The sequence below is a fragment of the Salvelinus sp. IW2-2015 genome, linkage group LG11 (assembly GCF_002910315.2).
Source record: "Salvelinus sp. IW2-2015 linkage group LG11, ASM291031v2, whole genome shotgun sequence".
NCBI classification, from domain to species: domain Eukaryota; kingdom Metazoa; phylum Chordata; class Actinopteri; order Salmoniformes; family Salmonidae; genus Salvelinus; species Salvelinus sp. IW2-2015.
Window position 1 is genome coordinate 20776482 of NC_036851.1, and position 26351 is coordinate 20802832.

The following is a 26351-nucleotide window of genomic DNA, read 5'->3' on the forward strand; positions in this document are numbered from 1 at the left end:
AAGGAGCTGGAGCAGTTTTGCCTTGAAGAATGGGCAAAAATCCCAGTGGCTAGATGTGCCAAGCTTATAGAGACATACCCCAAGAGACTTGCAGCTGTAATTGCTGCAAAAGGTGGCTCTACAAAGTATTGACTTTGGGGGGTCGAATAGTTACACACACTCAAGTTTTCATTTTTTTTGTCTGATTTCTTATTTGTTTCACAATAAAAATATTTTGCATCTGTACCTGCATATTCATGCATGGTAGTAACGATATGAGTTGGGATTATGGTTCCTTGTTTATCTAGCTAGCTAGCTACATGTCTAAACAAAAGACTCCACTACGCAAGTAACTGTTCCGTTTACACCTTCTGTATCCCGTTCATGTGACAAATAAATGTTGTTTATCAAACACGGTAATGTGAAGAACAACATGACCTTCACCAAAGTTAAATTAGGATATAACATTAGGCCAACAAGACAGCGTCCAAGTTCTAAAATTCTCTGGTAAAATGCCCTGCTTTTATTTTGTCACACTCGCAACCGTAAAACATTTCTGTAATTAGCTCACCATTAACTTGTAAATAATGATCGTGTTGTGAGTTTATTTTCCTGTAATAATTAACCAAAATTTGCTGAAGTTAAGACGTTGTCAGCTATGATATGGTCATTATTTAACTTAACCTTAGCTAGCTAGCTATCAAGCTAGAAACTAACCAAAACATTGTTTAGAAAGTTGATTTTAGTTGCCTGGTTTGCTAGATTGACATATACAGAATACATTTTTAAACCAATTGGTTAATTGGTGTTAAAATAGACCAGTTATGCTATTTTGGACCACCAGGATGCTGATGTCATGCAGCCTGTTGTTTTTGTGTTTATACTTTTTCATAAAGACAATGACAAGTTTGATGTTGGATGACAATAGAATGTTCATGATGTCACTGCGACAACTGTCTACAGACATGTCAATAAACGTAGTATAAACCAGGCTTTAGTCTTGAAATATTTGGTTGTTTAGTACACTACCATAATCACTCTGTTTAGCACATAGTCTCACATGTGAATTCTTAAAGATGAGTGGGGATAAGGCTTAAGAGGGTATGAATGATGCTGAATGGGTGTAGACAAAGAAGAGCTCTTCAGTAGGTGTATCAAAACATTCAAGGGCCATCTTCTCATAAGTGGGGTTACAAGTTTATCAACTTTCAAAGCCCTTTGTTCCTCAACTGTAGTGTATGATATTTCATTTTCTAGCTCTGAGTCTCTACTTTTATCCAATGTAAAAAAACAGAAAAACACATAAGACCGAATCGAGCCGGTCGGTCACAAATGGTTTGTTGAGATCGGTTAGGAAGAACTTGACTGGCCTGCACAGAGCCATGAACTCAACCCCATTGGAATGAATTGGAACAGCGAGCCAGGCCTCATTATTTATTTTTTTAACTACGCAAGTCAGTTAACTTTTTAGGGATATGACTGCGTGCTCCTCGTTGTTTTTCTCCGGTATTGGAAACAGTTTATTCAGTCTTAAATTTTATCGATTATTTACATATTAGGGTACCTGAGGTTGGATTAGAAACGTTGTTTGAAATGTTTGGACCAAGTTTACAGGTTACTTTTTACATTCCTTTGTAGGCATGTTGGGCGAGTTGGAACAGGTGTATTTCTGAATCATACGCGTCAAATAGACTGACATTTTTGGGATATAAAGAAGGACTTTATCGAACAAAACGACCATTCATTGTGTAACTGGGACATTTGGGATTGCAAAAAGATGAAGATCTTCAAAGGTAAGTGATTTATTTTATCTTTACTTCTGGTTATTTATCTCCGGTATTGAATATACTATTTTCCGTCTTAAATTTTATCGTTTATTTACATATTAGGGTACCTGAGGATTGATTAGGAACGTTGTTTGACATGTTTGGACCAAGTTTATAGGTAATGTTTGGGATTCATTTTGTATGCATTTTGAACGAGGGGAAACCGGTGGATTATTGAATGAAGCGCGCCAAATAAACATACTTTTTTGGGATATAAAGAAGTACTTTATCGAACAAAATGACCATTTGTTATGTAACAGGGACCCTTGTGATTGCAACCAGATGAAGATCTTCAAAGATAAGGGATTTATTTTATCGCTATTTCTGACTTTCGCGATGCATCTGCTTGGTTGGAAAATGTTTTTAATGCTTTTGTTTGCGGGGCGCTGTCCTCAGATAATCGCATGGTGTGCTTTCGCCGTAAAGCCTTTTTGAAATCTGACAACGTGGCTGGATTAACAAGAAGTTTACCTTTTAAATTATGTATGACACCTGTTTTTTCATGAAAGTTTAATATTACGATTTCTGTCATTTGAATTTGGCGCTCTGCAATTTCACCGGATGTTGTTGAGGTGGGTCGCTTGAGGCACGCCTAACCCAAATTAAGATCAAATCCTTATTTTCAATGACAGCCTAGGAAGAGTGGGTTAACTGCCTTGTTCAGGGGCAGAACGACAGATTTTTACCTTGTCAGCTCAGGGATTCAATCTTGCAACCTTTCCGTTCCTAGTCCAACGCTCTAACCACTAGGCTACCTGCCGCCCCATAATTGCCCAACATCAGTGCCTGACCTCGCTAATGCTCTTGTAGCTGAATGGAAGCATGTCCTCGCAGCAAAGTTTCAGCATCTAGTGGAAAGCCTTCCCAGAAGATTGGAGGCTGTTATGGCAGCAAAGGGGGGGACCAACTCAATATTATTTCCCATGATTTTGGAATGAGATGTTCGATAAGCAGGTGTCCACATACTTTTGGTCATGTAGTGTATGTGGTTGGAAGGAGAGACAAAACAAATATTGCTGAAAAATATAAATGCAACATGTCAAGTTTTGGTCTCATGTTTCAGGAGCTGCAATAAAAGATCCCAGAAATGTTCCATACGCACAAAAAGCGTATTTCTCTCAAATTGTGTGCACAAAGTTGTTTACATCCATGTTAGTTAGCATTTCTCTTTTGTCAATATATTCCATCCACCTGACAGGTGTGGCATATCAAGAAGTTGATTAAACAGCATGATCATTACACAGGTGCACCTTGTGCTGGGGACAATAAAAGACCGCTCTAAATGTGCAGTTTTGTCACACAACACAATGCCACATATGTGTCAAGTTTTTAGGGGGCGTGCACTTGGCATGCTGACTGCAGAAATGTCCACCAGAGCTGTTGCCAGAGAATTGAATGTTAATTTCTCTACCATAAGCCACCTCCAACGTAGTTTCAGAGAATTGGCAGTATGTCCAACTGGCCTCATAACCGCAGACCTTGTGTAACTATGCCAGCCCAGGACCACCACATCCAGCTTCTTTACCTGTGGGATCATCTGAGACCAGACACCTGGACAGCTGATGAAACTGAGGACTATTTATGTCTGTAATAAAGCCCTTTTGTGGGTAAAAACACATTCTGATTGGCTGTGCCTGGCTCTGCAGTGGGTGGGCCTATACCCTCCCAGGCCCACCCATGCCCAGTCATGTGAAATCCATAGATTAGAGCCTAACTAATTTATTTCAATTGACTGATTACCTGATATGAACTTTAACTCAGCAAAACCGTTGAAATTGTTGCATGTTGCGTTTATATTTTTGTTCACTATATATAGTGAAATAACTAGATACTGTATATTATCTACAGATTATCACCTCCTATTCCCAGAGAGCTATATAGAACAGTGCTGATATACAGATATGATAACGCAGTCAGCCAAAGAGCTTTCAGCACAGAGATGAAGTGAAAGAAGTTCCATGTTAGACTGAGGCATGAAAGCAGTCTCGTCCCTCTACTCCCCCGCCACTTGGAGCAGATTTGTGGTGTACACTATACCCTAGAACTAGACTGGAGGATCAGTGAATCCATGGGATTTCCTGGAGCCATTGGTAAACAGTTGAGGAGAATTTGTTTGGGATTTAGAATTCCAAGGGGTACCATATTGACACCAAAGGTTACAAAACGATTACATACATATTGTCATGGAATGTTTGGTGCCAACAAGGATAGTTTGCCAAACTCTTTTTATCTATGGATCTGTTATTTCAACATAGATGAGTACAGCCAAATGTTAGAGCTACCACCGGGAGAACTTAGTTGCAAAGAGAGCATACAGAACAGACTCAAATCAAAAACAGACAAGATGTTTCCTCTGTTCTGCTGTGTGACAGCTTGTGATAGATTCCTTCTGGCATTTATGGGGTCTGCAATGTGATACAAAGTGAATAAATCATGATTTCTTTTGCATGAATACAAAGCAGGATTCTAAATAGTCAGCCCAGATTTGGACCTTTTCTTCGAAAATATCCTTTTGTACGGAGTTAGGTATAGCGACGGAGGAAGGATCATTTCCGATCTGGAATAATCTTGGCAGACAGTTTTCTATAAAAACTTTCAACACAATTTCCAGGAGAGAACTGAACCCAATCTCTTCCATATAGGCCGTTTCATAAAAGAGAGGGAAAGGGGAAGTAAAACTCAGAAATGACAACATTAAAAACACATTTTGCAGTGTGTAAACCTCTTCCCGTGGTGAAAAGGGAGACATATCACAGATAATATGAGTGTGGGTGACTTTTACGAGCCCTTTCTCTCTGTTTGGGGCCTCTGGCAGGCCTCGGTTGACCTCCGAAGGGGAGACAGTTACAGAATATAACTCTCTCCATTTCTCCTCTCCACTCTCTCAAAGCACTACATCAGACAGTTTTGCCTGCAGGAATATGTCATAGCCCTGTGGAAGTGGGCCAAAGATGATACATGTACATACACTGCCTTTTCAACATAAAATCCTCGCGCCCCGGCAAGCTGCTACAAAACAGATGTCAGACAATATGGCCGCATTTGTGGTGGTCCTCCCTGGCGCATTCAGCCTAATTATAGACCTGGTTTATTTATCTTATTTTATTTATGTGGTTTGGGATTTTGTTGTTTTTATGTCTCTTCGTAAACTGTTTCATACAATTTAAATGTTGGAGTATTCTGATTACTGGTATAATAAACGGTAAGGGGATTTCTGTCAGTCTTCTCTTGGAAATATAGCATTAATTATCTATGTCAAATAGCTAGGTTGGTTTCAATCCGATCTCAGGTTATTGGCATGAAGGTTTTTAAAGAAATGTTCCCTATCATGGTAAACGCTGTTTATGTTTGCTCAATCGGAAATTACCTTTGAAAGCTGCAATGCCTATAGCCCATGATCGGATCGAATCCTGGCATAATTTCATGCAATATACAATTCCATACACATACAGTTCGTGAGAACCTCATTAGGTTCTCAAACCATCTTTGTATCACTTCTATGTATATTCTCTCCTGTTTCCTCCTGTCATCTGTCTCAGGTCTCTACCTTGTGTTATTAGGCAGTTGAGAAAAACAAATGATTGAAGAAAATGAGATGGCCCCCTGTTCCCTATAAAGTGCATTACTTTCGACCAAAGCACTATGGGTCCCCGTATGATACATGTTTCATTGTGTAATGGTTGAACCTGTGATACATCACCTCCTGAAGATATTATATGAATCGCTTTGGCAACAGTGCAGTTTGGCAATGTCAGTTGTTACATACAGACATGCTAATGAAGCATTATTGGTTTGAATCTACTCAAATGTATATTATGGTAACCCTAACCCTGACAAGCTCAGCTCAGATTTGAAGTGCATGCATGCCTTTTCCAGCTGAGTGTGTTTCAGTGAGGACTAGGTGATTTCCATCATTGCTTGTCTGTGTCTGTTTCAATAAGGAGCAGGGAAGTGTGTATTTTTCCTCTGGTCAAAAGTAGTGCACTATGAAGGGAATAGGGTGCTATTTGGGATGCGGTTATGGAGATATTATACAGATTAATTATTTTGTTGGCAAATATAGTGTCTAGTCAATAAGATTCCTCTCAACTGGCTCAACCAACTCCCTCCCCCCCAAAAAATGCAGACAATTACAGTTTAGAATCCTTTTCATGGCTTCTAAATTCTGCTAAGTGGTTTAAAAGATGGTTGGTGTCATTGATCAAATTGACTGTCTAGTTAATAGGAGAAATTGTGACACTGAAGCACTGAAGGAAACACCAGGGTTGCATTCCAAATGGCACCCTTTTCTCTATGTAGTGCACTTATTTTGAAAAGGGACCATAAAGCTCTGGTCAAAAGTAGTGCACAACGTAGGGAATAGGGTGCCATTTGGGTGTCACAATCGGCATAAGAAGCGGACCAAGGCGCAGCGTGAAAGAAAGACATCTTCTTTAATTCAATGAAGACAAAACAACAAACAGACAACCGTGAAGCTATATTAAACAAAATAGTGCTGCCACTAAACACTACACATAGACATAGACAATTACCCACAACAGCCCAATGCCTATGGCTGCCTTAAATATAGCTCCCAATCAGAGACAAATGAATGACAGCTGTCTCTGATTGAGAACCATTCAGGCAACCATAGACATACCTAGATACCTACACTCAACACAAACCCATACACTCTAACACAAACCCCCTAGACACTACAACCACCCAAGACAAGACAAAAACACAAACATCCCCCCTGTCACACCCTGACCTAACCAAAATACTACAGAAAACAAAGATAACTAAGGCCAGGGCGTGACATTGGGACATAAACCAGCTCGTCACCTACACCACGAAGTTCAAAGTGCTTTACCCAATATACAATTATCTTTGCTCCAACAGGCATCCATATCTTCAAAGATAAATTTTACTTACTCGTTATGTCATACAGAATAAAGTATATTAACTCAATATAATAAATATGTTATTTATCCAACCTAAGAGACATCTACCATGTGAACATGAACAGTCTCTGGTCTAGGTCACATCTGCTTCTGTTGGTAATAACTCAAATATGTACCATAGGAGCCAACACTTCCTTTTATGCACAGGAATTCCAGTTCCTTTAGGTTTTTAATCACTCACCCTACAATAAAACCCCAGTCTCTGGCACACCAGTGTGATTTTCCTACATTCCTTCAGGCGCACTGGCAAGCAGCTTGTACAGCTCCAAAGCTGTATGATACATGTTTCATTGTGTAATGGTTGAACCTGTGATACATCACCTCCTGAAGATATTTATAATCGCTTTGGCAACAGTGCAGTTTGGCAATGTCAGTTGTTACATACAGACATGCTAATGAAGCATTATTGGTTTGAATCTAAGCAAATGTATATTATGGTAACCCTAACCCTGACAGGCTCAGCTCAGATTTGAAGTGCATGCATGCCTTTGTCTTTATCTTAGCGCTTTTCCAGCTGAGTGTGTTTCAGCGAGGACTACTGTAGGTGATTTCCATCATTGCTTGTCTATGTCTGTTTCAATAAGGAGCAGAGAAGCATGTATTTTTCCTCTGAGGCTGCTGTCATTCCTATAGTTCTCTGTCAGACGATGATTACAATACCAGGCCTCCTAAAAGGAGAAGAAAAGAGCAATACCCATCAGGCCGAGACAAAAGCTGCTCTGACCTGAGCTGTATCTCTCTTTACAGAGTAGGATACTGGTGCTCTCTCCTGACTAAACGACTCAGACAGTGGAGACAGTTTCAGTGCCTTCGCGTGAGGAAATCACGCACACATAGAGAAACACACGCTCACATCTGGGACAGTCATTGAGAACTCTGACAAAGTACACACCCTCAAAGTTTGCCGATGACACACACCAGTCTCACACACACAGTCTCAGAACACATTGGTTTTGGTATGCCCAGCACGCAGCAGTAAAATACACTGTGGTGGTTATTGGCATGGAGGGAGCAGCAGAGATCAGCTCAGTTCAGTCCTGCAGAGGAAAAGGACACATGCCGGTTGTTTTCTCAGTGCTCATCCCTTCTCGTTTTAAATAACACCTGCCAGATTACCACCAAAAAGGCCTACAGTATATACAGTCAGCATGGGGAATGTTTACACTACAGATGTAGGATCTTCATTTTTGAAAATTTGCTATAGCAGGAAAATAATCCTGCCACAGGAGGAAAATTGAATTATTATGCGGATTATCATTAATTTACATTTTTTGTAAGGGAAAATCAGGTCTGAAAATTCTAAGTGGAAATTAAAAACTTCAGAACCCTTCAGAACCCTTCAGAACCCCAGAAACCTCAAACACACAACAAATGTAAAATGTCCTGATTGATACTGAGAAATAAAGAGAGAGGGAGACTGAGAGAGGAGGAGGGGTAGAGAGAGATGAAGGAATAGAAACAGACAGTTCTAGAGGATACAGTTAGGCATAGTTTAGTAGTTTCTTGTAGCCGAATAGTAGATGAAGACTAGAGGTATTTTAGAGAGGATGCTACATTGCAGGAAAGTTATCCTGCAACAGGATGATCAAATTAAAATCCTACATCTTTATTAATCAGATTCTGCTTGGATTGTATATTTGTATTTGTGTATGTTGTTTTGTGAAGGTTTACTGTATGTACAGCACATGTGAAATTCCCTTGCTTTCCTTTGATTTCCCTGCTTCCCTTGCTTTCCAAGGCTCTACATATAGCCTTACTGTTAAGAGTAAATGTATGCTAAACTCCAGAGGAGCGCCACAATGAATTGATTGCAAAGAAAAGCAGGGGGAAATGAGCTGGAACCAGGTGGGGGAAGTTAATATAACCATGGAGGGAAATGTGCAATATTTTCACTGGCTATGACATCAAGCTGTACAAACAGAAGGATCCTGGGCATTTTTACCAGACAAAGAGACATGTCGGTCAATAAGAAGTAGACTTCAGCATTTAATTCAGTGGATGCTCTGCTGAGTAATGTAGCTAGTTGATCACAAACAGGATATAAGAATGTGTGAGGCTTTTGTCCACCATATGTGCATGCATGCATGTCTGTGTGTGTGTCTGTGTGTCAGTGTGTCTGTCTATGTGTGTGTCAGTGTGTCTATGTGTTATTTGACTTTGACATAACTGTACACCTTCCGGCTGCCATCCTCTCTCCTGTAGACAATAAAAGCAGTGCACTGCCAAGAAAAGCTAAGCACAACACTCTCCTAATGAAGGGATGGTCCAGTGCCAGGTCACAACAGCCCTCTGTCAGGAAGAGGAGACAGAGAGAGTTATGCTTTTTATACAGATGACTGGTCTGTAATGTGAATGTGGTTGTTTTACATCTCAGCATATTATTGGATGTTGAAGATATTGAGCAGTATTGGCCTGGTACATTTATTTGTTTTTGTTTGTTTGTAAATGTACTTGAAATTTAGTTTGTTTGGGGTATTGTTTTTTTCTTTAGTTAGCAGTGGTCACTTGCACAAAAGGATCCCTAACATTAACTTGAGCCAATAAGATTTAAGAGATTTTTGTTGTGTTTCCGTCTGAACTCTTAAGATGACACAGACGATTTCCCAAGAGTTTCTCTGATCTGCAGCCACCATCCCTTACAATAAGGAGTGTTGTCTGTGGGGAGATCTAAACAAAGCCACTGGCTGCTGTGGAGGAGTTTATGTACAATGATGGAAAGAACTTGATGGTGATGAGTTAAGGCTTTGATCGAGATAGTACTTACTTCTAGTTTATTGTCTGTATTGTAGCAAATACTTCAACGACATATTGTTTGGTTTCCATATTGTGTGTCAGAGTTAGTTTACTGTAAGAGTGCAGGAGTTACCTCTTTTACGCCTCTGATGGCTACCATTTGGTAAATTATCAAACAGTCCCATCATGACATGATTAACTCAGCCTTCTCCTAACACTTCACTGACCGCCTTCCATCCACTCTCTTCTCTCCCTCTCTCTTCCCTCGCTTTTACTGCTCTCTGTTTTCTTTTCTTGTCTGGGCCACAACATAAGCAGCATGTGACTTCATGTGTTTGTTGTTAGCAGTGCATAATTGTGTTTTAAATCTATTCGCTGACTAGGGACGAATTAGATTAACGTTCCCATATTTTCCGCCCCAGTTGTTTAACCTGTTTGGGATAGGGGACAGCATTTTCACGTTCGGATGAAAAGCGTGCCCAGAGTAAACTTCCTGCTACTCAGGCCCAGAAGCTAATATATGCATATTATTAGTAGATTTGGATAGTTTCTAAAACTGTTTGAATGATGTCTGTGAGTATAACAGAACTCATATGGCAGGCGAAAACCTGAGAAAAATCCAACCAGGAAGTGGGAAATCTGAGGTTTGTAGTTTAACTCATTGCCTTTCTAATATACAGTGTCTATGGGGTCATATTGCACTTCCTAAGGCTTCCACTAGATGTCAACAGTCTTTAGAACCTTGTTTGAGGCTTCTACTGTGAGGGGAGAGAATGAGAGATGTTTCAACCAGATGTCTGGCAGAATGCCATGAGCTGGTCACGCGCGTGGCCGGGAGAGCGACCTGCGTTCCATTGCATTTCTAAAGACAAAGGAATTCTCCGGTTGAAACATTATTGAAGATTTATGTTAACTTCTTATGGCTGGGGGCAGTATTGAGTAGCTTGGATGAATAAGGTGCCCAGAGTAAACTGCCTGCTACTCAGGTCCAGAAGCTAAGATATGCATATTATTAGTAGATTTGGATAGAAAACACTCTGAAGTTTCTAAAACTGTTTGAATGATGTCTGTGAGTATAAACCAACTCATATGGCAGGCAAAAACCTGGGAAATCTGAGGTTTGTAGGTTTGCCTATCCAATATATAGTGTCTATGGGGTCATATTGCACTTCCTAAGGCTTGCACTAGATGTCAACAGTCTTTAGAACCTTGTTTGATGCTTCTACTGTGAAGGAGGGGGGAATGAGAGCTGATTGAGTCAGGGGTCTGGCAGAGTGCCACGAGCTCACTCAGGCGCGCCCCTGTGAGAGTTAGCTGCGTTCCATTGCATTTCTACAGACAAAGGAATTCTCCGGTTGAAACAATATTGAAGATGTATGTTAAAAACATCCTAAAGATTGATTCTATACATCGTTTGACATGTTTCTACGAACTGTAATGGATTTTTTTGACTTTTCGTCTGGCCTGCGCGTCATGAATTTGGATTTGTGAACTGAAGACGCGAACAAAAAGGAGGTATTTGGACATAAATTATGGACTTTATCGAAAGAAAAAAAACATTTATTGTGGAACTGGGATTCCTGGGAGTGCATTCTGATGAAGATCATCAAAGGTAAATTAATATTTATAATGCTATTTCTGACTTCTGTTCACTCCACAACATGGTGGGTACCTGTATGGCTTGTTTTTGTGTCTGAGCGCCGTACTCAGATAATTGCATGGTGTGCTTATTCGTAAAGCTTTTTTGAAATCTGACACAACGGTTGCATTAAAGAGCTTGTGAGAGATTGTGTGGCTCGTGTTTTCACGGCACGGACCAGAAAGCCTTTCTTGATTGATGTTGGACAGTGTCGTTCCTGATTATTAATGTTCAGCTCGATGACCAATCCTTCTTTTCCTCTGGGCCTTCCTCGACACCTCATCAACCACTAAAGCCATATATCTCAGGCTTGGTGTATTCAAAACAAACTCATTGTTGCTGTTACAATATCTTATCAATCATTACACACTGCAAAGAGGATTCTATGCATGATCAAGAACGCAATCAAACAAAAAACAAGTTCAGGTCATACACCCTCTTATCCCTGAATAATGTTTAGGATTGCCTATGATTCTTCATGACGAAAGAATAACAAACTGGAGAATTCCTAATGTTACCATGATTGTAGTTGGGGTGTCAGTATGTTTTGAGTTGACTTAAGCCAATGTGACGTTGTCTTGCCAGGGCAATAGAGTAGTTGATGCAGAAACGTCAGGTATCTATCTACCTAGGCTACGATTGCTCATGGTCTACAATTTAGGCTTCAGTCACAACCTTAGTTATTCCATCATGGCCATGGAATGAAAGATTAGAATTAAGGATTAGTAATGAGTATCATTGCTCTGATGTCTCTACGCTACAAAATGACCGTCAATGAGGCAACCCTTAAAAAAACATAAAAAAACACTTGCTTTCCATACACTTGTGAACAAATCACATTTGGTTTTCAGACGTGTGTTTTTTTGCACTACTTCCAGCTACATCTGGTCTCCCATTCAAGGACCAATCAGGATGAATCCTGCTTAGCTTCAGAGACAAATCCACAGTGGGATGCAGGGTGATATGTTGCTGGAATGAATGTGCCAAAACTTGTAACTGTAAAAAAGGTAGCAAAAGCAAAGTCCAGGAAAACATAACCAAAAATAGGGAACATTGCAGGAAAGAGGGAGGCATTATATTTAATAACCTTATAATAAAATCACTAAGAACAATTTATTTGTTCTCGCATTTCAAAATGATTTCCGTGCAATATTTTGTTTTGCTATGTCGGCCTTCCGCATCTGCGGTGGAAGGTGGCAGAACTTTGTCTGAGGTCGATATCGCTGATGAGCCAACTTCTGTCTGTAGCGTCTGAACCATTTTGGCTACACACTAATATGACCCTTCTATGGAAAGATGAGACCACAGTTTCTAAACCAAACACCTTGAGAATTCCGGAAACACTTGTGAAACAGACCAAGCAGACCTGGCTGGGTTTAACATTTTTTGGGGGGGGGTTGTTCATTTTCTTGAAATCTAAAGGCACAAGCTAGATTCGAGCCAATGTCTTAAGTAGTTGAACATGTTATTACTCCAACCTCGTGAAAGTGACAAACTGACACATTTTCATTTTCGTCAAAAACAACTTTATGTCGAAGTAGTGCCTTTGATCTGATGGCCTACACATGTGCATGCAGTTTGGCACGAGACGACTGTTAGACACGATGACGTGTTTCTGCGCATGCGCTCAGCTAGCCAACGTCGCCATAACAAGTGTGATCAGGGATTTCTATCGGAGAACAGTTTCTGCCTATCTTCATACTGTACTGTTATTGATGAGACTCTCATGAACTCAATGGTGTTCTCTGTTTTGCTCTACAAACCCAAGTGTCACGGGACTCGTCTGGAGGTAACCCGGTACCTAAAACGTATGGAAGTGAATGGGGCATTTCCACATCAAAGGTATACGGATAATTCCACGTTTTTTCTGTTCACTGCTCCGCGAATGTCCTGCACAATCATTCCCTTGTCCGCATTTGGGCTTTTAAGATGTGGTCAACATGTTAACACCATATTTTCACGTGAGGAGAATAACATTATTTCACCCCCACATGTGAACTTGCAATTACACATGTGAATATTTTCACATGTGGAGTTTTCTTGCATGTGATCCTGCAAATTAGATTTTCACAAGTGAAACTGCAATTCTCCTCACATGTGAAATGGTGGTGTTAACATGGTTTCACGTGTGAAATGTAAGCTCAGCATGTAAAACAGCAAATTTAACATGTGTTTTTTGTAAGGGCACACTTCCTTGGTATCTGAGGGTCACGTTCAGAATGTGGCTATATATAGTTTATTTTCCCCAAACTGCTTTTGGGACATGGCTGCTTAGGGGGAACCTGATCAGCCTATTTCGGGATGATATAATTCATACAGGGCTTCAAACACATCTGTGGGGAGGTGGGAGGAAGAAGGGTTCACATGCTGATCTCTGTTTCTCAGCCCAGTGTCAGCCAACTGTCATTCATCCTGGCCAGGCTGGTGAGGTAATGGCAATCAGATCTCCCTGTCTGCTGGACTGTGGATCCGGAGGCCAGAGCAGCTTCATTCGGAGAATCAGAGAGGAGACGTGGGACTCTGACCGGACACACTGAACTCCTGACCATGTGCTCATTCCCAACCCTCCCTCGCCCCCCCTCCTCCTACTATCTCCCTTCCTCCCTCCCTCTCTCCCTCCCAAACCAGGTCAGCAGGTTCAGATACATAGAGAGGAAGAGAAAGAGACAGAAAGAGACAGAAAAGAGAAAGAGAGAGAACAACACAGCAAGCAAGGGAAAGAAGAGAAAGGGAGAGAAACATTGACAGAAAGAGAGAGAGAGGGAGGCAGAGTGAAATCATAGGAGTTTATGATGGATGGCAGGAAGAGATGGCCAGTACATTTGACACACTGCTCTCTGACCAGACCATTGGGAGGACCAGACATTACCAGAACTTTGAATCCTTGTAACTGTCTCCTTGTAACAGACATGGAGAGAAAGCAATCCTTAAAAAGGCGTTGTTGTCTGCCATGAAGCATCAATGTGTACACACCAAACGTGTTATCCCGCTGCTGCTACTGGGATAAGCATGAGTCATTCTGGATGAGACCCTGGAAAAGGATTCAGGATTCTGGGCGGAGCACGCCCGAATTTGTACGTTGACATCAGCATCAGCACCTGATCTTGTAAAATGTGGTAATGTCCAGTGTGAACTATAGTTACCTCTTCCGTCCTGTTCAGGGACATTATGCCATATTAATTATTTCCCATTTGTATTGGTCCATCAATGAAATCTATTAATCTACGATGCCTATTCAACTTTATCTTCAGACTGTTGTCAACAACAGATTTGTAATTTGTGATAAATACCTGGCCAACTGGCACATTGAAACACAGGAAGCATGGTAGAATGATTAAAACAATCACTTCAACACGGATCTATTTAGATCACAGAATTTAGAAAAGTCCTAGAGAAACCTTCTGCATATTCTAAACACACACACACACACACACACACACACACACACACACCACACACACACACACACACACACACACACACACACACACACACACACACTATTTGCTCGTTCATGCACCTCCTCCTCTGTAGCTCTCCCAAAATGTCTGTGTATTTATGAGACCTGAACGCCACATAAATTCTCCTTCACAGGACGGTTGGCAGCAGCACCTCTTTTCCCATCCCAGGCCTTAAACCCAGAGCACCTCACACACACACACACTCACTCACTCACTCACTCACGCACCTACACACACACGTGCGCTCTCACACACACAATGCACGCTCTCACAAACAGTGGGTCGTCTGTCTGGCCTGCCTTTGTGAGCGCTGATCGGTTCGGTTCTGGGAAACTCTCCCTTTCCTCTCTCTACATCACCAGTAAAAGCTCCCCATGAAAAAAGGTCTGAATGGCCTGTAGACACGGAACAATGTGAAGACAAGGTAATGGAAGGATTCTGTGTGGGCTAGGGTTATTTAAACACAGATATCGTAAATTAAGATGGATGTGACTGTAAACGACAGACAATGTTTGTTACTGTCTAACGTGTGTTTGAGTGTGTTTGTCACAGAGGAAACATCATGTCAAGACTAAAGTATTATAACTAATTACATTTGGCATTTGCTGTTGATTTACACTATACTAAATGTGCACATTTTAAAAGGTACTTGCATGACAGCTAAATGTGTTTGTGTGTGCGGGTGTGTGTGTGCATATTGTATGTATATGTGTGTATAACCCAGCTTGTCCAATCAATGAGAAGGTGTTCCTGTCTGTGTACACATTGCCCCGAGGAACTCAAACGACCCATGGCCCTGAAATTCCATTCTCTCTCTGGTCCTTTCATCCATTGTTCCAATGGAAGCATTCTGAGAAGAATCGCATTCTAAAGAGGTAAGACTACGGGTACGGAAAAAAACACTCATTCATAATTCTCTTTCTATCCCTCTCATTCCATGCTCTCTTCATAACCTCCATTTCCCCCCTCTATTTCTGACACTCACTTGGGAGCTCTGGGCTGTCTGTTTGCCTGTGTATGTGAGAGTTTTGTAATAATTCCACTTTTCATAAAGAGTAGGGTATCAAACCTGTCAGTAATACAAATAGCATGTGTCAAGTGTCTGGCAGGGTTTGATCCACTCTGATGGGACATAGACCCCTGAAAGTGGAAAAATAACCCATTCTCCTGCGCTCACTCTCTCTCGCTCTCTCTCTCTCTCATCCATCTCTTTTGACTGCAACAAGTAGTTTGATAGATGGTTTCTGTTAGATTTACCAGCAAACATCCGCCTGCAGACAGATAGACTAGAATGTAAGCAGGTTGAAAGATAAATGTGTAGACTGACAGACGTACTCATCATAACAGACAGGTAGACAGGCAGGCAGGCAGATAGACCGACAGAGAGACAGTTCACACATTTCCCCAACTCCCTATTCTCCTTTCAGAAACCTACTTGTAAATGTTCTGGATTTATTTTGGATCCAACATTGGACAATTGACAATATCTAGGCCAAATTAATATTTTTTGTCTAGAGAAAAATGAAGAGGCGCATTTATTAATGAGAAAGTTTTTACGTTCACAAGCCAGCCTTTTTCACTGTTGCTCTGGCACCTTGCGGAACACAACGTTCCAGGTTTCGGACCAGGAACCCATCTCATATGTATATACTGTTTTCTATACTATTCTACTGTATCTTTGTCCGTTCCGCTCTGACATCGCTCGTCCATATGTATATGGTTTTAATTAATTCCTACTTACATTTGTGTGTATTGGGTATACAGTATGTTGTGAAATTTGTTAGATATCACTTGTTAGATATTAATGCACTGTAGGAGCTAGAAGCACAAGCATTTCACTAAACATGCAATAACATCTGCTAAGCACGTGTATGTGACCAATACAATTTGATTTGACTTGATTTGAAAACATGACCTTGTCCTGTTCGACAGCCCTGTGAACACACACTGGACACACCCCGTGGTGACTTCATAGTACCCTCTGGGGAACTGAGGTGGCGTGACTGCGCGGTGACGCAGCTCTAACCAACCTCTATAAAATAAACATAAGATATTTGATTGATGGGTCAGTGAAGTAACTACACATTTGCGTATTTAGGGTAATTTAGGATTACAGTTATGGTGGTAGAGATAGAAATATAGAACCAGTGCCCAGGCACTTTCAGTCCCCAAGTATAGATGGACACAGGGGGCACATGTAACTCCCGGCAGCGCTGGCAGACACGGACCCAATGTGGTACTGACGACAGGCGTATGGGCAGTGAGAATGACATGAGGTGTGTGCACACCATGAAACATATAATTTATTCCAATACACTCCAGGCCCAGGCCTTTGACATACTGTGAGCAAGATAACCTTGGATATTGAATAGTAACATTTAATTATAGAAGCAATAAAGGCCTAGTGAGCAAATTTTGTGAGAGAAAAATAACATTATTTATCACCAACACTACTTCCCACGGCTATGAATGAGTGGTCATTGGTCAGAGTTTATATGAGGTCCAAGGTCAAATTCTCAGGTCAAATCTTCAGTCCATCAGGTCAGCAGGTGAAACCAAACATGTTTCCCCTGGGCTTACACTCAGGTGATAAAGTATTCCCTGTTAGAACAGGTTTTAGGACTCTACTAACGAAAGAACAAGGGAGGGAGCTGAGGGCTTTCAAATTGATCGTGTCACTCCAAAACCCCAACCGTGAGATCCTGTCTGAACAGCAGAAGATTCAAGAGGAAGTCTTAACTGGATATATCCACGTGTTAAATGGGGAACTGGGAGGTGGGGCAGCCCTATTGTGGGGGTTAGGGTTGTGGTTGAGGGTTAGGATGTGGACATGAAGCTAAGGTAAGAGTTAGGTTTATGGCTAGGGTTAATGCTGAGAGTACAATGTATTAAAGACCAATGGAGGGATCGGAGAGAGTCCTAGCAAGGGCTTAGGAGCTTTATTTTTATTGTCCCTATTGGTCAGGTTAGAACTGGGGCAGGTGAGGTGGCCTCTGTTTTCTCTCTTCCTCTCAGTCTCTCTTGTTGTCGATCTCTCTCCCCCAGACAGGAGGAATGCTGGGTAAATGAGGCTGTGGTGAGATGAGGCAGGGGAAGACTACTGCAGATAGACAGAAGGAGTCTGGCAGTCTCAGAAGATAACTCACAGGGAAGGAATTATGCTGGTATTGCAAGGAAAATTTTACTGATTAAAAATAGAGAGTGGGACGATGTGGATTTTTATAATTTTTTTGAACCTTTATTTAACTAGGCAAGTGAGTTAAGAACAAATTCTTATTTTCAATGACGGCCTAGGAACAGTGGGTTAGTGGGGCAGAGGAACAGTGGCCTTGTTCAGGGGCAGAACGATGATGAAGGTGAGAGAGTGAAAAGATGCAGAGAGGAAATTATTGTTAGGCAGAGATGTAGGGTTAGGGTGAGACCACACAGAGAGTGGTCCCACTCTCTGGTTCTACCCAAAGTTCTCCCTTCCTAGGGGGCCATTGAGCACTTTGCATTATCTGAAATGAAATTGATTTGTTCAATTATCACTTGATTTTGCTGAGTCACCCCACTCCCCCTCACTCTCCTTCCTTCTTCTCTCCTTACTCTCATCATCCCTCTGTACTTCGGACTCAGCTTCCCAGCCCGGCCCAGGGCCATAATTTCACATTGCTGACATTAATCTAGGGTTTTCATCCAAGCCACCAAGTCTCCCCATCCCTTTTAAGGGGAAGAGAGATACGTTTCAGAAGGCTGAGGTTAGTGGGGTATAAACCACTAACATCTGAGGGAAAGTTACATGGCCGGTAGTTATGCAGGAAACCTGAACATCCAAACAGCAAAGAAAAAAAATATTAAATCACCAAAGTGAGTGTAACGGAGTATGTACTGGCGGCAGAGAAGTCAGGCGCAGGAGAGCGAAAACTGATTTACAACGGTGTCGTTTAATAAACATAAAAACCACCGTAAACAGAACAATCAATGAATGGGTCAAACAAGACCCGGTATCCACCAGCATAACGTACACAAGCACTACAAGAAACAATTCCGGACAAGGACATGGGGGGGAACAGAGGCTTAAATACACAACATGTAATTGATGGATTTGAAACCAGGTGTGAGGGAAGACAAGACAAAACCAATGGAAAGTGAAAGGTGGATCGGCGATGGCTAGAAGGCCGGTGACGTCGACCGGCGAACGCCACCCGAACTAGGAGAGGGACCGACTTCGGCGGAAGTCGTGACAGTGAGTGAAACTTGAATGAATTCACTATCCTGGTGTACTTTGTCTGCAACAACAGCATCATATCAGACTTTTAGGACACAGCCTGAGTATCAAGATGGACTTCAAGGGCCAATAAGCTGTAAAGCAGGACACAGTTAGACAGACAATGCATAGACAGAGTAGTTTTAATATACCATCCGTTTACAAATCAGTTCAAAGTACAGTACAAATAATTGGCTTTGATACTTAACAATACTCCGCAGTTAATATTCAATAGCTCACAATGCATTGCATCCGTGCATTAGTATTGTAGCTTTTACAAAAAAAATACTATATTATATACTTCACTATGCATACACATATTCATTTATATAATTTACTTCCAATAAAAAACATAAAGAACAGAAAATATAACTAAATACACTTTTCTTATCAAAGGACTTGTTCAGATTGTTAATTTGGAGTAAGCAAATGTCAATGTGTAAACTCATCAAATAAACATCAGCTATCAAATAACCATCACCTATTTAGATACAGTGAAGCCCTTCATATACATTTTGAATACAGAATGTTTACCACTTGAGGTAAGGCTAGAATGCCTTGTGATGTGCAAATGTGACAATAGCGTCCTCTCTAAAATACCTCTAGTCTTCATCTACTATTCGGCTACAAGAAACTACTAAACTATGCCTAACTGTATCCTCTAGAACTGTCTGTTTCTATTCCTTCATCTCTCTCTACCCCTCCTTCTCCTCTCTCAGTCTCCCTCTCTCTTTATTTCTCTCTAATCAGAATGAATGGGTTAAAGCCCTGGGCAGTGGACATAGAGGGTTACCTGCCTCCTCCAATCTACCCACCCTTGTTCGGACACTCTACCCTCACACACTCTATCACAAACTACTTCACTATCCAAACAAATTAGTGGAGATCAAATAGAAGATAAAGCCAATAATACATTTTAAAGAATTACTCACAATTGTTACTGTTAGTCACACTTGAAGATATGACAACTTGCACTGCCCTTGTCTCTGTCCACATGTCAAGCATCCAATTTGATGAACGTAATTTATCTAAAATAAAACATCTGTTGGTATGAAGATTCCTAATTTCACTATACTGTATACAGAATTTTAATGTGTGTAGTATTTTAATGTGTGTAGTATTTTAAAGTATTTTAATGTGTGTAGCTTGTGCAGTGTTTGCACAATACATGTTTTATTCTCTCTCACACATTTTGATCACACCACGCAGCAATTGGACAGGCTACAGTTAAAATTGTTAAATGTCTTTTACAAATGGCACTCACTATTACCGTAGTTTAACAAAGGAAACAATCATAGAATCAAACGATACATTCAGGGGGAAAGCTAGGTTTGGAGAAGTTAGCCTCTCTTTTAATTTTCAGAACATCACTGAGCAGAAAGAGATCAGTCCCTGTCCTCCACTTTATCTGGAAGACCTCAACATGTAGTCAGTCTCATTGGTTTCCAACATGTCAATCTCAGCTCATGAAACCAAATGTTGGCACCTTTTTAGTGATTAGCCATTAACACTGTACTAATTTGACTTGAAAGTCATTCCTTAATGAAAATGGCACTACTCTTAGTTTAATGAATGTCTCTTTAAAAAAGAACTGACGGGGCATTGTGCAGAGTAGACCATTGAGTACACTACATTGAGAGCAAAACTCAATCAAAAGGTCTATGTTGTGACAGCTCAATATCATCAACAAGCGGAACAGCACAGCCAATGAGAATTTAGAACCAACACACTACACAAAAGCCACTGAAACAGGAAATGTCAAGGCAAATTTGTGTCAATCATTTAGCTTTGAATGCAATGCAGGCTATGGCAAGTAGGTCTGTAGAGTCAATGCCTGTGTGTTGAACTAGCTAGAGTGAGGACAGAGAGGATGTTCCTCTAGTCTCGCGTTGCCACACTTCCAAGTCTTGTTCACTTGGCTATTGAAATTAACGTGAAAAAATCCTAAATCTTACTTACAGTAGGAGCTACAACCCACTGGACTGGACTGGTAATGGAAACACATTGTACCCTTCTCATCAGAGAATTCAATCAAGTCAGTATGTGTTTATTAAAAGTGTAAGCATTATATGGCAGAGCCATCGTCAGCTAATTTGAGTACAGTAAATGTATGAAGATGATGGATTGAATGTAAACTGAACTGTTGAAAAAACAAAGGAACAATAACAAATGAGTAAAGTGAAATTCTTTGATATAAAATCCTGCATTCTCTTTTAGGTAACCAAAAGTATGTTCTAAATGACCTTATAAACTGGGTGGTTCAAGCCCCGAATGCTGATTGGCTGACAGCTATGGTATATCAGACCGTATAACATATGTATGACAAAACGTTTATTTTTACTACTCTAATTACCTTGCTAAGCAATAAGGCACCTCGGGGGTTTGTGGTATACTGTATGGCCAATATACCACGGCTAAGGGCTGTATCCAGGCACTCCGCGTTGCGTCGTGCTGGGAACAGCCCATAGCCGCGGTATATTGGCCATATACCAGACCCCCTTGTGCCTTATTGCTTAATTATGATGAGTGAGAGAGAAGAAATTATGAGGTGAGACAATGAGATGTATATTTACATTCTTTAATTCAAGTTCTCTCTGTACAGATACAAAGGCTTGAAAAAATGAAGTATTAACTAGTACTAAGAGGAATGGCTGTGTATTACACTTCTCAACTGGAAAAGCGATCTGGACAGATCTGGACCGAGGTGAAAGTCTGTATTTAACGATAGAATTGCCACATTGAAATATATACAAACATACAATTATAGAAATGAAATAGCCGCTAATGCTCCTTCAACTGTGCAGAGATATAGAAATGTATCTTCAGATTTCTAAAAGCCACCAGAAAATAAACATTTGATACTGTTCTAAAGGCACCATAGAGAAGAAGTCCCTGTGCTGAATTTGTTAAAATCAGAAAGCCTTCTTCTGTTACAGTGCTCCCGCCTGGGGTGGGAGCACAACCACAAACGTACAGTTGTGAAACACAACCATGCTGAGAAAAAAAAGAAGAAAGAAAGAACAGATCTAGCTAAATGCTGGGTCTACCGTATACTAGCCCAATGGATGGACTATTCTCACATTGATTATCCAGATGTGGTATTAGGTGAATGCATCTACGGCTACATTTATATATAAAAAGAATATTAAGATACAACAAAGCCATACAAATGTAATGCTGAAGGACTAAATTCATTAAGGTCATAAAGATGTGTATCTGCAGTACAGGAACTATAACATAATGATTACCACCATACACGATTTTGCAATAGACTCTTCACGCTATAAAACACCTGCTGCCAACATGCAAGGGGACCTGTCACCTCATCATGCAGATATCATCCGTGGATTCTGTCAAAGTGGAAAGACAATGAAGATAGAAAACACCATGCACATAAATGCAGAGATATAAAAAGCAGACGCACATTTCAAAAGGATGAGTAAAACCCTGTCCAAGCTCTGTCCCGCTACCAAAATATATGAGCCAGGATTATTCTGGGCACCACACCTCTCTTTCTCAATGTTCTCCTCCTTTCCTTTCCTCTCCCCTCTCATCTCATCCTCCGCTCTCACCCAATCCGTTCAAATTACCTCCTCTGTTGACATCGAGTCCCTCCTCCCTCCTCCCCACCCTGGATTCATAACCTGCCTGCCCCTCCTGGTGGCGGGTTGCTGGAACAACTCTGTATTTCTGGCCAGACAAGGGAGTTCTCTGGTCTCCAGAGGTAAATGGGAAAGTCATTGGTTGGCCTCGCGTGGCCTGGGTGAGCAGGGATCAGACCCGGCTGGTTGGATGGCAGCGGTAGGTGCAGTTGGAGAGGTGGTCGCGCTCCGCCCCCCCATCAGCACTCTGGGAGCAGCCCCCCTCACACGGAGACTCTGGAACACAGAGAGAGAGAGAGGATGATCACCACACATAGATCTGAAAACTCTTCTACACTATAAATCTGCCTCTTATCAGCCTTTTTCAGCCTGGAAACTAGGCAAGGATTACATATCAAAGTGTTACTGAGTGAGACAGTGTTTTGAGACGTGCGTAATCCTGAGCCTAATACACTGTGAAAGGGACTGGTTATTTTCTGGAAACATACTGTACCTAGCAACAAGACCCACTGAGGATGAATGAACAAAACAGAACAGCAAAATTAAGTATTTTTCACAATATCAAGTCGTGTCTCCACAGATTCAAATAAGTTTAGCTACACTTGAATAGTCCTAACTTGTGTGGTGTGGCGGTGCTTTGACCCACTGACCGGTGGTGTCCTCTGTTTCTGTGGCCTCAGACAGCAGCAGGTGGGCTCTGAGAGGGCTGGACAGGGTGGTCTGACTGGTGGACTCCTGACTGGTGCCCAGCTGCAGACGCCTCATGTGACGCACCACCGACGTGGCATTAAACGCTTGCTGCAGGGCAGAACATTTTTCAGAATTTTGAAAAGTGATAAATGATAAATGCCATAACAACTGTACTGACTTAATAATAGTCCGCTGAATACTGCAGGATCTTTAGTATTTTACTAATATACTAAACACAGCACACCAGCAAAAATGTATTTGCATTTTGACGAGGACCAAAAAAAGTAACTCACCCTCCACTTGCTCTTGGCAAAGTTCTTCCTGATCTGAGCACTGACAGACTCATGGATGTTCTTATCTAGAGCGGTGTCACCAGCGATCCTGAGGGACAGAGAAAGACATGAGGGGACAACTTCTACTGGTTGTCACAAGAACAGGTGAACACTTGGCAAAAGTACACATTTAGTTGATTATTCTCGACATGATAAAGTCGCGTTGTGTGTGTGTGTGTGTGTATTGAGGGAGAAGATGGTGTGCACTACCAGGGGTGCTGCAGAGCCTGGTCACATGTGTAGCGTATCCTGGGGTCCTTCTCCATCAAGTGGACTATGAAGTCTTTGGCTGAAAACACAGAATGAAAAGTCATATATTTAACTCAAAGGCAATGTCTTTTTTGAAACATACATTAGATATATCTAATGATGCTACTTACACAGAATAAAAAGGTAGCTGAAGCATAAATAGACTCCTAGGCTACACCAGTAAAAGGAGCTTCACTGCAGCAGAAACACTGTCCAGACTGACTTGACAGTAAAATACATAAACTGGCCACATGCCTTTGGCCTGACTTCAGAAACTCCCCACAGGACTATGTACTGTACCATGACCCCCAGAGCTCTATGTAATGGTGATCTCACAGGGCCTCAGTGATTGTTCTATGGCCAGTGAGTGTATTATGGTTAATCCCATCACACACACTGACAGCTTGGCAGGAACACTCAAACCATAACAAACCCCAGACCAAGATAAGTCATTTCCAATAATATGAAACTGCTGACAAACAGAACTAATAATGACAACATAGGTCTACTGGACCTGAGTCAGAGATATCGTCCCAGTAAGGAGAGTCAAACTCATATTCAGCCTTCAGAATCTGCTCAAAAAGCTTGGCGTCGTTCTCGTCATAGAATGGAGGGTATCCACACAAACTGCGTTAGAATAAGAGCACAAAGGCATCATGTGAGAGTTAGGGAATGAGTTGATTGTTGAAAACAATGAAGTGGAAACTAGTGTAACACAGTAAGACTGGTAGGAGAAGGACTGAAGTGAAAGAGCCAGTCCAACCCCATGACTCACAGGATGTAGGCGATGACACCGATTGACCAACAGTCCACCGCCTTGCTGTAGGGTTTCTGGGCCAACACTTCAGGGGCTGCCAACGATACGAGAGCAGTGTTTTCATCAGCATCATTACACATCTAGCCTGACATGATCACTGGGTGTGCACTTGCTCTCAAAACAGAGGGCTCTTTTCAATCTGTATTGCTGAAGTGATTGTAGCGCTATAAATGTAAAGGTAATTTCCTATTGAACCGTTTACAGTGAGTGCAGTCTCCGCTAACGCGGGAACAATGCCTTTCAATTTAAACCACGCTAAAATGCTGGATTTCCGCAATACAGATAGAAAAGAGCCCTAAATCATAGAAATCATGCTCTTGAAACATAGACAGACACACACAAAGGCATGTACTGGTCAGTACCAGGCCTCCTTACCGACGTATCCAGGTGTTCCGCAGGCTGTGGACATGACACTTCCAGATCCCTCGATCTTCGACAGGCCAAAGTCACTGATCATGATCTTAGAGTCCTCTTCCATGCTGTAGTACAGAAGGTTCTCCGGCTGGAAAAGAAGACAGAGAATTCAATCAACTTTATTGTTCACTAACATTTTATAAACAGACACACACAAACTGGGGAAATAATTTGTTATTCAAACTAATGATCAATCAGTTTACACACTGCTGAACTGCCTGTAAACAAATTATCTCATTAGAGGAGTAAAGATAATTAATCTAATTTAAAGGCACTGAAGAATGATTGGGACAAAGGCATCATGTGTCTAGGCAACAAACATGTCCCATACTATAAGGTCATCCTTAAACCTCTAGTAATTTGTAATACACTAATCGCAAAATAGTAAAATGGTTGAAATTCAAAGCTACAATTTATGGCACACCTGGTGTCTTCATCCTATAGAGTGGCTATCATACATCCAGTCTTGTGACTATTCAGTCATTGGACAGAAAGAAGAAGGTAACTGACTCCAGTGTTAAACACTGAAATCTCCTCTTTCACTGTTATACACACCACCTGACCCTTGACCCCTAACCCAGGCTCACCTTCAGGTCGCGGTGTACGATGCCCATGTCATGGAGGTATTTGACAGCGTCCAGGATCTGCTGGATGAGCTTGCTGGCATCTTTCTCTGTGTAAAAGCCCTTCTCCACTATCCTGTCAAACAGCTCCCCACCAGACACCCTGGACAGAGAGGAGGAAGGCGTCTGATGTACACCTGCTATGTATGTCCATCTAACTTCCTGCTATAAGCCTACATCACCACTAGGTGGAGGCATTGCTTCTTCCTAGATGAACCCACCACTGCTCTTTGTGTTTCGCCCCAACAATCAGAATATGCATTTCATTGCCTGACTCCAGAGAGAGAGAGAGAGAGAGAGAGAGAGAAGAGAGTGAGAGAGAAGAGAGGAGAGAGAGATGGAGAGAGAGAGAGAAGAGGAGAGAGAAGAGAGAGGAGAGAAGAGGGAAGGGCAAAAGAAGAGAGAGAAGGAGGATGGATGAGAGGAGAGAGAGATGAGAGAAGAGAGAGAGAGAGAGAGATAGAGGAGAGAGAGAGAGAGGAGAGAGAAGAGAGAAGAAGGGAGAGAGAGAGAGAGGAGAGAGAGAGAGAGGAGAGAGAAGAGGAGGAGAGAGAGAGTAGGAGAGGAGAAGGATGAGCAGAGAGAGAGAGAGAGAGAGAGGAGAAGAGAGGGGAGGAGGAGGAGAGAGGAGGAAGCATGAGGGAGAGAGGAATGGACAACCCATTTTAAAAAAGTAAAAAAACTCTGAACAAAACAACGGTTCAAATTGACACAATGCAGAACACGCCAATTCATGAGAAGTTGAATGGATTACAAAGCTATAAGGACAATCAAATCCATTGGACTCCCCAATT

The 26351-nt window shown here is 41.5% G+C and overlaps 1 protein-coding gene and 1 long non-coding RNA gene across 3 annotated transcripts in view; both read right to left on the reverse strand.

Annotated features, from left to right (window-relative positions):
- Positions 1-18943: 18943 nt before the first annotated feature.
- Positions 18944-20042, reverse strand: LOC111969956 (uncharacterized). Its single transcript, XR_002878057.2, has 2 exons — positions 19469-20042; positions 18944-19430 (listed from the first exon to the last, which is right to left on the reverse strand). It is a non-coding gene; the product is annotated as an uncharacterized lncRNA (long non-coding RNA).
- A 2066-nt stretch (positions 20043-22108) lies between these two features.
- Positions 22109-26351, reverse strand: part of LOC111969967 (calcium/calmodulin-dependent protein kinase type 1) — a 105873-nt gene continuing 101630 nt past the window's right edge. For both annotated transcript variants that reach the window (XM_023996387.2, XM_070445578.1), the window contains 8 exons: positions 25522-25660; positions 24896-25022; positions 24479-24554; positions 24218-24330; positions 23665-23743; positions 23416-23503; positions 23083-23230; positions 22109-22708 (listed from right to left, as the gene is read on the reverse strand). In XM_023996387.2, coding sequence (XP_023852155.1) covers positions 22605-22708; positions 23083-23230; positions 23416-23503; positions 23665-23743; positions 24218-24330; positions 24479-24554; positions 24896-25022; positions 25522-25660 — 874 coding nt within the window. In that variant the 3' untranslated portion in view covers positions 22109-22604. The remainder of the gene's footprint in view (positions 22709-23082; positions 23231-23415; positions 23504-23664; positions 23744-24217; positions 24331-24478; positions 24555-24895; positions 25023-25521; positions 25661-26351) is intronic.